Source organism: Sylvia atricapilla, chromosome 6 (assembly GCF_009819655.1).
Source record: "Sylvia atricapilla isolate bSylAtr1 chromosome 6, bSylAtr1.pri, whole genome shotgun sequence".
Lineage (NCBI taxonomy): Eukaryota > Metazoa > Chordata > Aves > Passeriformes > Sylviidae > Sylvia > Sylvia atricapilla.
Window position 1 is genome coordinate 24,059,221 of NC_089145.1, and position 13,598 is coordinate 24,072,818.

Below are 13,598 nucleotides of genomic sequence, written 5' to 3' on the forward strand. Positions count from 1 at the left end.
GTGGTTCATGTGCATTTCCATCAACATTTATCCTGTTGCTCCAGCATACGTCATTCTGTTTCCTGCTTACTGGTTCACCACACCCTTTTCTGTGGAGTTTGGAGGAAAGGTTTTGTGATGGTTGGATGCTTGCCCACTAGAAAATCTAATTAAAACCTATCTTTCACCTTGGATTTATCCAATTAAAAATCCAGATTCAAAGTCCATGTTACTTGCATTGATGACAGTTTACTTGCTAAATTTCTGCAGAAATTCTCCTAATGATTTGTTCTTGTAAATGCAGTCTTCCGTCCTACCCTTCAAAGTCCTGATACTTTAAAGGTCCAGTATAGTGAAGCATCTTGTCCCTGTCTATTCTAGGTAGCCAAACTGCCTCATTATTGCATTTTCTATTTCCCATGCCTTTGTTTCTATCATTTCCATGTGTCATATTTTTGGGTTAAATGGATTGTTGTCAGTATACTCAGTTCTAGTTGCTGGATGCTTCACAGCTGTGTGCCAGTCAGTCTATTAAGATTTAAGGGCACATGTATGTGCATTTCTAGCAGCTGCTTACCCTCACTGCTGATTTTAGTGGTGTCTTGCAGCATCTTGTAAAGTGACATGTCTCTATGGCCATCTGTGCTGCTGCAGGGAAATTTGTTTGAACCCCCTTGGCTCGCCTGTCTTGTATTGTCCTGTCAAGTAATCTGCTGTTATTGTTCCAGAGAGTTTTCAACGTTCTGTACCCGATGCCTGCCGACCAGAGAAGACACGTCAGCATAAACTCTGCTCGCTGGCTGCCGGAGCCGGGCCTGGGATTGGCATATGGCACCAACAAAGGGGACCTGGTGATTTGCCGACCAGAGTAAGAGCTTGCTTTACATGGAGACCCTACATGGAGATAGAATGCTTTAGCCATTTTGTTCTCAGGGTAGTGGGGATAACATATCTGTTCTTGTACTTGAGGGATCTGTAAACCCCAGTGCCTAATACTTCTTTTGGACTGCCACAGTGTTTAGCTGAATCTCTTGCAATCAGTATGTGTTTGGCTGATGGCAAACTTCAAAAAGTATTGGAAGTGCATCTCATTAGCTCATGTTATTTCCCATGTCTTACTAGGATTTCTGGATCCTTTATTTCTTATATGACTAGTGCAATGTCTTTCAACCTCTCTGGATTTATAGACTTCTAAAAGTGTACAGTGACAGGAAATTCGAGTTAGTAATATGCTTGCTTTCCCCAGCTTTCAAGGACCTCTTAAAGACTACTAACCAGGTTGAAAGTTACTGACATAGAATTATCAAATACTTTTTACAGTATTCAAGCAAGAGATTCTATGAACTGCAAAGATTTTTGTCATGGTTATCAGCAAGCTAGTGAATTATTTTGGTATCCTCATTTAAAGCCCAGTGGTGTGACATGTACATTTCAGTTCTCTTTAATTTGTATAGAGCTGTGAAAGTTGTAACTGCCACATTGTAAGCTTAGAATTCAACACAAGCTAATTTAGTTGGGGTGTGACACAGGTAATAACAGTGACACTTTACTTTCAGTATTCTTGGGGAGTGTCTGCATCATACTTTGTTGAAACAACCTTTCTCTTCATTGTGTTGTGCAAGTGTTCTTTTGGAAACACATTATTTTTTATGCTGCAGGGGACACTTCAGGGGTTTCTCTGCTTCAGTTATTTCCTGGTACTAAACTACCTTGGTCCTCTTTTGGGTTGTGCTTCACATGTTGAAGTTCCTTGGAACTTAGAAGCTGGCAGCCAGAAACTTGCAGCACTGCTGGTGATCATACCACATGCAGGTGGACTCCATCTGTTGTGCCATGACATCAGGCATGTGGTGCTTGAGGAAAGTTATATTGTCAGTTTAGAACCACTAGCTTAAATCAGAATAAATACATACGGTTATAACAGTGACTAATTCAACACAGCCTTCTGGTGAAGTCTGTGGTTGGAATTCACATTGGACCAGTTTTGGTAGTACAGAATAGCAGTGCTTTTCAAACAGCCCTTTTGTTCTCTTGAACATAATCTTTCATCAAGGTCTTATTTATACATGAAATTCTACAAGATACTGTTATAGAATAAGCTATAATCACTCTCTTTCAGGATAAGTGACTTTCTTTAAGAACAGTTGCTGTATTTTCTAAGCAAAATTATTCAAGAATAATGGCTCTTTTCTTGAACTTGAGAATTATTCTAAGATAATTTCAGTGTAGAAAAATTATTAAGATTTAGTCTACTGATTATGGTTCATGAGATGAACTTGGATGAGAACTCAGGGAAATGAAGTCTCCCTGAGGGTAGATTCTTTGATTGAATGCTGCAGAGTCAAGCTTGATCTGGCTTCACACACCCCACATTACATTTCCACTCAGTGCTTTCAGTGCCCCAAAACTGAGCAACTTGTCTCTTCTTGACACCTCACTAATTGAAGAGTCAATATGAACACTTTCGTGGTATGTTATGGAAGCACAGTCAGCCCTTCTGCAAGATCCATGAAAAACCTTCTTAGCTCACCATGTTAGTTATGCACAATTCCAACAAAAAATGGTGTTTGTATGTGAATGTGAAACAAAGTAGCTGTATAGGTGGGAGGCTTTTTTGGGAGGATTGACAAAAATGCTTCAGCAGGTTTCCTGCTGAATTGGAGTGATTGATGCTTCTGGTGATAATTGTAAACGTCACATGGACTGGTAGGTTCTTTCTGGAGCAGGACACCTGATGTGTTCTGTTCTCAGCTGCACCATTTTATAGACCAACAACAGTCAAGAGTGACTTGTAAACCTCAGCATGAAGGTGTAGATACTCACTGAGCTGTATAATTTGCATTGAGGCACTAACATCAGAACACAAAGGTGAGTGAGACTCTATCAGAGTAGAACTGGCTTGCAGCTGTGGTGTCTGTTCCAGATCTACTTGACAGATCCTTAGAGAAAGGAAAAATCCTGACATGGGGATGCCATCTCAGTAGTTCTTGGCTTAATAAACTTGTTTTGAGATTGGTATATGTATTGACTTTAACTTGAGAAGTGAGGGAGAAAAATGAAAAATATTTGTGTGGTTTCCATACTCAGTAATATAGTGGAAGACAAATACTAAATGCAGGATTCAGCAATTAATAGAGTACTATTCTATGGAGGATAGTCTAGCAAACAGCAGGAAAACACTGTACTGCTGAAAGCCCTCCATTTTCCTAATTTGGCGAAGAAAACTGTGGTCAGTAGCAAACAACAGAGATTATTATAATTCCCTGGGTCTTAATTCCCACATACAATGGAGACATTTGAAACCAAGTAGTACAGAAGTCATATAAAGAGATTGAAATAGCAGCTGTTCCTCAAATACAGGATTTTAATTAATAGACTGGAAGTACAAGCTGACCCCCAAAAAAAGAGAAAAGAAAAAAAAAGAAAAGAAAAAAACACCCAAAAAACGGTATAAGTTGAAGCTCCATAGACTTGTGATGGGATGCTATGCAAGTAGTCCTCCCAGTGTTCAAGAAAACCACTAGTTAAAAATGGAAATGGCAAGGTCATATTATGTTGGCAGTACAGAAATTGTAATCTCAGTACACAAATTTATAGGGTATATTTTGAAGGTAAGTGAAATAAAAACCGTGGAAAGTGGGGTCAAATGCATTGTGATTTGACTAGAGTGGTGTACAGTAGGTTATGTACCTGTCCTTGAGAATTTTATGTTTTTATTTCTAATTAAAGGGTCAGCTAAGAATTTGCTCCATGTCTTAACATATCTGTGGTTTAGTAAGGCAGTACCTGTACTGGAACTACAATAAATCTGGTTAATTTCTAAAGAATTAGAACCAGATCAGGTAAAGAGTGGGTGAAGTCCTGGCTAAAGGTAAGAATACAACATTATTGGCATCTGTACTCTTGTCAAAAAAGAGGACATTGGACTTCTCTGAAAAACAGTTCTGGAACTGGTTGATTAATACTATTTACACTAATGGCTGGTAAGGGTGCACTGAATAAATTTGCTGAGGATGTGACATTAGCTTTGTCATTGCCGAGAAAAATTAAAGTATTGCAAAGGAATTGGATTGCTGTGAAAGTGACTGGAGCTATAGAAATGAGAACTTAACAGTACAAAGTGCACTTAGTGACTAATTATGCTGAGTTCAGTACATAAAATGATGGAGGAGGAGAAAGACCTGAGGTTTTGGTTGATTATAGGTGATTAAGCCATCAGTACATGAGGCTGTAAGAAAAAATTAGTTCTAGGATGAGATACAAGATGCTTAACAGCAGAGATAGCAAAATATTAATATGGGTGTAGAAGCAGCTCGATATATAAGCTGGAATAGTTTAAAATATGCCTTTTAACTGGCATGGCAGCTTAGAGCACTTGATGATCAGGGGAACATTTTATCTAAGAAAATCTGCAGTATGTAGTCTTTATCAGGACTTTATCAATTTGCATCGTGGAATGAAATCCTTGGTGTCTGTCTTATATGGTAGAAACATATCTACTGAATTAAGAAGGAATTTTTTTCTTAAAGCTCATAACCTTTCCTGTCCTGTCACATCCCAACAAGACGTTTCCCCTTCAGTAGCGTCCCTAGTGGGGCATCTCAAACACGAACTGTCTTGCAAAACATAAACAGCTGAAACCAAATGTGGTGAGGAACAGACTGCGTGTTGCCCTTTGCTGTCTTTGCCTGTGGAGGACCACCATGGGAGAAAGGCAGGGGATCCAAATATCAATTGTTGTTTCATCTTGAATGTCCTCTCCCCTGTGCTCAGGAGCAGGTTCTGGAAGGGCTCAATGCTCACGTGCTTTTGCAAATACTATTCCAGAAACCTCACTGTTCTGAGAAAACTTCAAGATCTTGAAGCACCTTGTCTTTTTAATGCAGGCTAGCTTTTTAATGCAGGCATCCACAAGAGAGGAAGGATTTCTTCAGCAGTCAGAGCCTCTGGTAATGGAATTCATATACCCCTGAAGATGCATCTGTTTCAGAGGCAGCATTCCTTAGATTTCTCTCATTGGGAAGTAGGTGTGGAGAGTCTCAAACTGATTCAGTGCTATTCAGTGTGCATATTTTAATTCTTTGGGGTGAGATCTGCCTCTAACATGAAATTATTCCAGGAAAATTCTCTTTATGATAAATTCCTATGCTTTGCAAGCGATCAGTGCATTTATGTCTGTGCCAATTTTTTTTTTTCCTCTGAGGATGTCTCCCATCTATTGATGGGGACAATGTGTCTACATCTAGTTATCAGCATTGGTAAAGAGATGGTAATCTATGCAGCTGCCTGGCACATCATGTCTTGCCGCTGGCTGGCTCCATTCCTCAGGCTCTGCAGCCTCCAGCCATGATGCTCCCAGCAGCATAAGCTACATCCTTTGCCTCTTAAGAATAGCTTCTGGAGGATGGAGTAAACAAGGAGACAGAAGGAGGAGCTGTCTTCCTTCATGTGTAACCAAGGGATGTTAGCAACCCTGCATAGGGAGTGTTGTCATAACTCTTAACTGGGGTTGCTGGAGGTACTATTTATGTCTGAGTCCTCCCTGCAAATGGCCTTTTGAAAGGCGGCATCTGCACTGGGTCTTTAACAAGGAAATGAATGCCTGTGTTGGACTTCTGCTGCCTGTTAACCACAAGATACATTCAATTGTCTAAATGAGGATAAAAGATGCTCTTGATTGATAAAAAGACTGAAAAGGAGGAAAGATGGCAAATTTTGCATTATAGATGCATCCTGCAAGCGTACATTTGGATTTTATTATTCATGCATTTAAGAAAAATACTAAATGAACAATTTCCAAATTCTGCAGGGAAGCCTAGGTAATCTCATTGCCAAGAGGCTTGGTCATTGCAGTTGCAGTAGAGTGCTAATGTGGAGGCTTGAAACAGTATTTCCATTCTGATATAGTTTTTTATTATTTTTCCCTTTTTGTATGTGAATGGGAGATCCAGGATGACTAATGGCTTTAAGTGAAAGTTGCCCTCATAAAATTCCACTTAATATGTCTATGATTCCTAAAGATAAATTTTGAAAGCTGCTTTAAATCTTCAGTTATTAGCAAGGTCATCTCCCTCACCCAATTCTTCAAGATATGCTGTAGCACTGGGTACTTAGTGACATTTATTTCCCACCATGAGAAAGGGAACTTTGTACAGAGCTCTGTGTTAAGAAATCATAGCCTGGTATTTACCAGTTTGTGTACTGCATCACTGGCCATCTGCAGGTCCTAACTAGTTCTCAGTTTCAGTAGCACTCTTTTAAGAGCACAGCCATGTGCTGTAAAAACAGTTACCAAATGCTTCACTTCCATCTATTCTGATCACACCTGCCACCTTTTCTTCCTGTACTTTTTTCTAATTCTGTCTTCAAAGGCAGTTAAATTTCATGCAAGCAATTATTTTACTAACTGCCTACTGGATGTGGCTCACTCTTTCATTGTTTCAATATATCTCATTTTTTCTGTTTGTTATATTACTCTCTTTAAGGATAAAAGTTACACTTAGAAGACAATAGTAGTCAGTTTTAAGTAAGGCTTTCTTTTTGAAGAATGCTGCTGAGTTGACTTTTTTGCCCTTTTGTCATTTCCTTTTTTTCTCAGTGATGTATTAAAAAACAGGTGCAAATGACTCAAAAAAGTTAACTTTAAAAAAAAATTCTAAATGAGTGCAGCTAGCTATGTCTGGCATTTTTCTAACTCCCTAATTGCACAAGTACCCTTGGATATTTTATAAGTGGAGGCTTCAGAGAAGAGAGTTCAATATCTTGTCCACTTTGAAACATCATTGATTTTTGTCGTTAGCCTCACAAACGAATAGACCTTTTTTCATTCTAATACCATTTTCCTCATGTTTATTTTTAGAATGTCTTTTCTGTATCTTGCAGCACGAGTTCTCTGGCTGTCTTATAACCTTTCTTTTCTCCACAGATCTATACTGGACCTTCCTTGTTCGCTTGTTTATTTCCTTGGTTTTCCAATTTTCATTAATTTTCTGATCTTTAATCCATATTATTTGTGGAGTTTTATTTGGTGTCCCTTATGCTTGCTTCTTTCCAGCAGGACTCTGCTAATGAATTGAGCTAGCAAATAAAACAACTAATTCTTTTTTTCATTTTCATTCCCCATTTTAAATCCTTCTGCAAATGGTCTTAACTTAATGTCTACAAACTGTGAGTAATTGGAGTAATAATTGCAATTTGGGTTCTTGATTATTTTTTTCTTTTTTAGCTTTTTTCTTTGGAGATATATTCTAAACAGAATATTTTTTAATTGGATAATCTGAGAGCTGCTGAAGATTAAAAATATAAAACTTTGTTTGCCCTGTGGATCTCATTGTGATTTGACCAAACTAAGATTTTGGTTCTGGAGCTTGGCAGCTTTGTGTATGCACATTCCAATGTTCTATTAAAAATAAGCATTTGCTATTCTTGCTGATTTTAAACATTTATTTTGACGTTGCGTTCTCCTATTCTAGATGCATTTTCCTGCTTTATTTTGCTGATGTGATATCTACAAAACAAGCCTACTTCATCAATGTTAGTTTCTGCTAAAACAGTAATGAAAGTTCAAATATGACTAAAGAGTGATTTTGGCTCTGAACAGCTGTAGCAGTTAAAGATGTTTTAAGGGCTTAGAAGGCGTAAGCGATTTACACTCCTCCTTGTTTTAGCCTAAATTGTCTAAGCCACTGGAAGAGCTGATAGATCATAAACAGCCTAAGATATTCTGAGGGTTCAAAGCTTATTTCGGGTATAGTCTGTTTGTAATCACTTAAAGCAGTTAATAAGCCTTTAGGTTTTGAGAGGACTTCAGCAAGTTATCCATCTTTAGAGCTGCGTTGTATGATAATATCAAGCTGAATTGTGCTTGTTTGAAGATCTGGAATCTGAAATTCTGGAATCTGTTCTTTACCTTCCAGAGGTCTCCCTACCTGGTGTGGTTGGAGCCAGATACAGAGGATACCATGGTATACTGGCAAGATTTACTGAGAGGAAAATCGGTGAAAATTCAGGAAATTCTTATTTAGTCTATTTTTGCCTTGTTTATTCCAGGCTATTTGGCCTGGGTGCTGTGCTCTTTTTCTCATAAACATGGTACAAGCTACAGCTTCCTATGTCAAGCTGTATGTAGGCACAGTGTGTTTACATGACAGTAATGTAAAAAATTTCTGAGAAAATCTATTTTTAAAACTGTTTTGGTGTTTCGGCAGAAGAATGAAAGCTGTCTGAGAGAGACCTTCCTTGTCTTAATTCTCGACACAGGTTTTTCTGTGCAGCCTTGCATTCCTTAAGGACAGCACTCTCAACTTCAGTATTTGTACTTGAGTCCCAAGATAATCAAACATCCACATTTTCATACTAAACTCTTTTCTTTTGGTTTGTCATTGTCTTAGTGCTTAATTTCCATTTGTTACTCCTGTTGAATGTGTTGGAAGACTTCTCCCATGGAATATAAGACAAGGTCCTCTTAATGCTTTCTTGTGTTGTCTCATCCTTTTCAAATTATTTTATGAGTCTGCTTATCTTCTATATGCAAACTGTAGGTAGGTTGCAAATACTGACTCCTGGAAGTCACTTAGTTTTTAGCTACAGTGGTCCTGTGGATCAGAAGAAACTATTCTGTTTGCGTTCTTATTGTATTAATCTCTGTTTTCATTCATTCCCTCTTCTTTCTCTCTGAAGTATCTATCAGCTTAGCTGACTGATGACTCTCTTCCTTAGCTGAGATACCAAAATTTTGCTCAGGAAAGATGGCTGTTAGAGGTGTGCCTTCTGTCTAAATCTTACCCACTGGCCACAAGATCATGAACTGGATCCAGCCCTAGGTGTCCACTGGCAGGCAGAGCAAACTTGTATGTATTTACATTGTTGAGACAGAAGAGCTACTGAATTAGCTACTGGTGCCACCAGCTTTTTAGAGCTGACCTCATATAAATGGTGTGAGTTTGAATACAGCATCTTCAAAAATCCCAACATTTAACCTAGCTGGCAGGACTGCACAATTGAATGAACAGAACCAGTTGTCTCACAGAATGTTCCAAGCTGAGTTGGCACCCTCCCTGGAGCAGGCACAAAGCTACCAGCTGCACCAGCCTGTTTGCTGTCCTGCTTCTGCAGCACCTTGGCCAATTCAGGTAGGTGTCAGGGTATGTTTCTGCGTGGTTGCTGGTTTTCACACCGGCAAAACTTGCAGGATTCTGAAAAATTAGTGGGTTGTATCAGTGTGAGGACTAAAAATGAGGCTGGTCTTACATGCATCATTCATCTCAATGTGATGAACAGGATGATGTCATATGTCATATAAATATCTGTGGTTGTCAATCATAAACTGCACATCTTGTGTTCCTTGAATTCCTGTACTCAATCTCGTGCCCTTTCCCTGGTTAGTTACACATGGGCTGGTGCCAGTGAAGCTGCCACCTCCTCTTGGTCAAATGGAGTTACTGCCCTGCAGAAACCCCATTTTGCTGGTTCCATACAGTTTGCACTGCCGCCAGTTTTCACTTGGATTTGTCTCTGCACGTGGTTCATCGCCTGCACAGAAAGCTAAATATTTATGAAGTAGGGCGTTAGAAATTATTGTTTTCCTATCCAGGCAGCTGCTGGGAGTGCCAAACTTCGCCTTGTACTAACAATACCGTTGCATAGCTAATCATGGGAGCTAGGGATGGGCTTGCTGTGCTGATCATCACCATGCTGGCAGAAGAGATAATGAGCTGCTGACGAGGATGCATCTGGAATCTGGCCAGCATTGCACAGGAGATACTGTGTGCTGCTTCTTCCTTCCCAAACCAGGACAATAGATTCCTGTTCCTTAGCATAGTGCCATCTTGTCTTGTAGCTCACTCTATTTCCTTGATACAGTTTGAATGGCTTAAGAAGAACAAGTTTACACAAAGGGAAGAAGGCATGTCTTGGGAAATTCAAATCCTTTGTAAACTAATCTGGTTTTGAATACTTGCAGTTAGTGATCTTGAATGGACAGTATGTTTGAGAAATCAGCTTTAAGGAGTTTTTTCTTTTGTGAAGGAAGCAAACTTGGTAGCTTGAAAATCAGGTGCATTGCATGGCATCACTGTGCAGCTTCCTTTCTGTGCTGGGCTTGCCACAGTCTTTCATTCTGGTAATGAGGTTGTGCTGATATTTTTAGATGGGATTGCAGGCAGCAAGTTTGTAATCAAATTTAATTCGGTACTATAGCAAACAAGTGGGCTGCTGTTGGGCCTTTCCATGTGGCAGGATTTGAAGGAGGAGAGCAGTGCATCTGCTCGCTGCTGCTGCCTTCTTCAGATTTCACTTAAATCATCCTGTGATGATATAAGTGAAAAGGTAATGAGTGCTATTTATGCCTTCCTGGACATACATACACTGCTTGCAGATTGTGAGTTGTTTTGTCTTGCTGTCATGCTCCAGAGCTGGACTGTTATGGTAGACTTGGAGAATTTTCATCCTAATCCCTCCTCCTCTTCAGCTCGCAGTTTTGGATGTGCCAACTGGGGGTGTTACCCAGATGTCTGAGTCTGTTTTTGCTGACCTGTGCTTTGTCCATTTGCATTCAAATACAGGTTAAGCAAATGCATTAAGTTGTATTTCAGCTCTTGTCATTTGTTAATAATATTATTAATTCCTAGTACTTGCTCATAGTTTCTTCCTGGAGACATAACTGAGCTGTGTGGGTAACACCTCCATGTAGAGGGAGAGGCTTGCTAAGTTGTTGGCTCTTGGTGCTTAATGGGCTCCACTCTGAATCCTTATTTGACTTTCAGCAAAGCCTGCAAGTCTGTGCCCTTCATCCTCTCCAAGCGCATTAATAATGTGAGCTGGACACAAGCGTGAAGGAAAAGTCCATCTTAGAACAGATCCCTGCTGGGAAATCCAGGCTGTGAGCAGCTCTGCATGTAACAAAGCTAATGGAAATTTCCAGGGAGGGCTTAGAGAGCTTAGTGACAGCCATAAAAGGGAAGAAAGTAAGAACTTGACTAAGTGGACTTCACTGTCCATGACTGACACAGTGCGGAGAATTGCAATTTTTCACTCTAAAGCCCTGGGCAACAAATGTTGTTTTTACTGCATCCACATCCAAGTGGCTCCATGCTACACAGAACTTCTACCTTATGCTTTGAAAAATGTAAAGTGCTTCTAGCATTTCTATGTCTAGAGTTTGATGAAGCAAAAGTTAAATGCTTACATTACCTGAAAAATATTCATTTCTCCAGTGTAAGCTTTGCTTCTTTGGAATGAATCGTCAGGCCTTGATTTGCAATCTCCTGGGAAACGTACTGTGAAAGGCTGCTCATTTACAAAATTCAAGCAGTATTTTGCAGTGAGAGCTGAAAAATCTTTAAGCTTTCTGAAAAGGTAGATTGCACTATTTTAAATAGGTGTGGCTAAACCAGAGTAAGTCTTAAGCTTAATTGAAAATCTGATTTAAACCAAGGTAATTGTGGTTGTCACACGCATCTTGTTGTGTACTGAAGTTGGTTTAAGGTGTGATTATGTGAAAGTTTCTAATGCTAGCATGGTGTTAAAACTGGCATTTAGCCCACGCAATAGCATTATTTCTTTCATGAAATTTTGATTCATTAAGAAGAGAAATTACAATCTTCATATAAAAGGTAGTGCTCAACCAGTGCCCTCTGCTAAGTTAAGGTGTGTGCTCTCCTCACTGTATCTTGATGCAGTCTGAAATATCTTTTCTGTAGGCTCAATCAATCTTCTAAAGGCTGGAAATCCTAATCAGGGGCCATCTTGGTACTGATCTTAGGCCTGTGAAGAGACCCGTGTGGATTCTAGCTCAGAGATACACAGATGCATATGAAAGAGGACAAAGATGGTGCTGAGGAGCTGAGGACTTTATGGCTTTTGCAAGAGGTAGAGTTGGGAAAGGATAAGCTGTGAAGATGCTTGCTGCTGCAGGGAGTGCCAGCTGTTTATTCTGAACCACTTCTTTTACCCAGCAGGGAGACACAATTAAACCAAACTAAAAAGCCAGGTTAAAGTGGTGCTGAGAACGTTGAACTCCCATCGTGGCCAAGTGAAGTGGCCTTGGCTTAAGCCTGTTTATCAGTGTTCCCAGAGTCAGCAGCAGGAGCAGTGGCACCATCTGCTACAGGTCCTCCTTCTAGGGAAGGAAGGCAAAGCCCTTGAGTCTCTGGCAGTAAAGGAATAGCTAATAGGATCCTGGCAGCAAAGGTCAGTTGATAAATGGCAGTGTGTAAAACCAATACGAAAAATTATGCATTAAATTGAATGCGTGTTGATTTCACCATGTGCAAACTGACAGCATGGAATTAGAGTGGACTTTGTTGTCCAACAACCCAACTGTACAGTAGTGAGACTCTGCAGAACAGGTAGGAGCATGGTCAGGAGCTTTTCATCTGGTGTACTGCGTGTAGCTTGGTACCATGATGCTTTTGTAGGAGTGAAATTGATCCACTCAAAGAAGTGTGTGTGCAGGAGCTGGGCCTTCTGTGTAGTAGAGGGAGATGGTGTGTGGAGGAAGAGAGGAAATACGGCATTGTCAGCTCCCATCTTGTCCTGGGGGAAAGCTTTGTGGTCTTCTGGTTTCTTGTCTTGGGAGCTGGCAAGCTGGCAAAGACAAGTAAGGCACAAGGAAGGAATACCAATCACGTATGTAGCTGTGGGGGACCATGCCTGTTCTTTGGGAAGCATGAAGATCTATGGAAGAAGAGGGAGAAGATCACAGGTCAGCTTAAGCTCTGTTGTGTAATTGCTGTAGATACCAAGCACACTAGACTTTTTATGGAAATTTTGACTGCGAGGTCAGAAAGTCTCTCTTGCCTAGGAACTGTGCGGCTTCACAGAAAGCAAAGCATGACAGCTAAGCTTCAGCCAGTATATTAGACAGGGATGGAGCAGCCAGAGGGACTGGCACAGTTTTAGTGACAAGTCACCATCTGTCAGTAAACTCAGAAACCTTTGTTAATCGGCATCTCACTGGCAGCTGCTTTCTTGGGTATAATGCAGCACAGGAGTAGCTCAGCACAAAAACTGAAAAAAGCAATGGCTGATTACTTCTTGTAGCCTCTGTGTGTGATTTCATTCACCTAATTTTGTTCGTCTCTCACCTGGGTCCTAAGCTGGGGTGCTGTCCTCCTGGTAGCCTAGCCCCAGGCCTCCAGTAAATACTGCTTTCCTGTTGCAGCATGTCTGACCTGCAGCATCCTCTAAGCTGGGGTTCTTGCCAGTTCTGCTGAGGCATCTCTTTACAGGAACAACAATTTCTATATATACATAAAACATCTTGCTTGTGCCTGAGCCTAACCCATCTACCAGATATTTGCCATGAATCCTTCCTTCAGATTATGGGACTATTCCTAGTTCAGAAGCTGTCTGCAGGGTGATGGAAGTCCAGCTCTTCAGACACAGTTCCCTTGTGTCTACAAAGATCTTATTTTGTTGGTTTGGGGTTTCTTTCCCTCCACTTGCCTTGCTGTGACCACTGCACAGCACTCCTAACTCTCCACCCAGAACCATTGGGTGTGTGCAGTCCATCAACCATGTGGTGGTACACAACACCATTTCAAAACTCCTGGGCCAGCTCATTTAAGCTGTCAGCATGGTGTGGCAAAACACTCAACACTCCAGGAAGTGCCTCCCAT

At 40.5% G+C, this 13,598-nt stretch overlaps 2 protein-coding genes across 9 annotated transcripts in view; both read left to right on the forward strand.

Moving 5' to 3' along the window:
• PHF21A (PHD finger protein 21A) overlaps positions 1 to 13,598 on the forward strand; it is a 508,751-nt gene that overhangs the window by 159,237 nt on the left and 335,916 nt on the right. The gene's annotated exons all lie outside the window — the stretch shown is intronic.
• The window catches only part of AMBRA1 (autophagy and beclin 1 regulator 1), a 125,284-nt gene that overhangs the window by 98,627 nt on the left and 13,059 nt on the right, over positions 1 to 13,598 (forward strand). For all 8 annotated transcript variants that reach the window (XM_066321161.1, XM_066321166.1, XM_066321167.1 and 5 more), the window contains one exon: positions 708 to 847. In XM_066321161.1, coding sequence (XP_066177258.1) covers positions 708 to 847 — 140 coding nt within the window. The remainder of the gene's footprint in view (positions 1 to 707; positions 848 to 13,598) is intronic.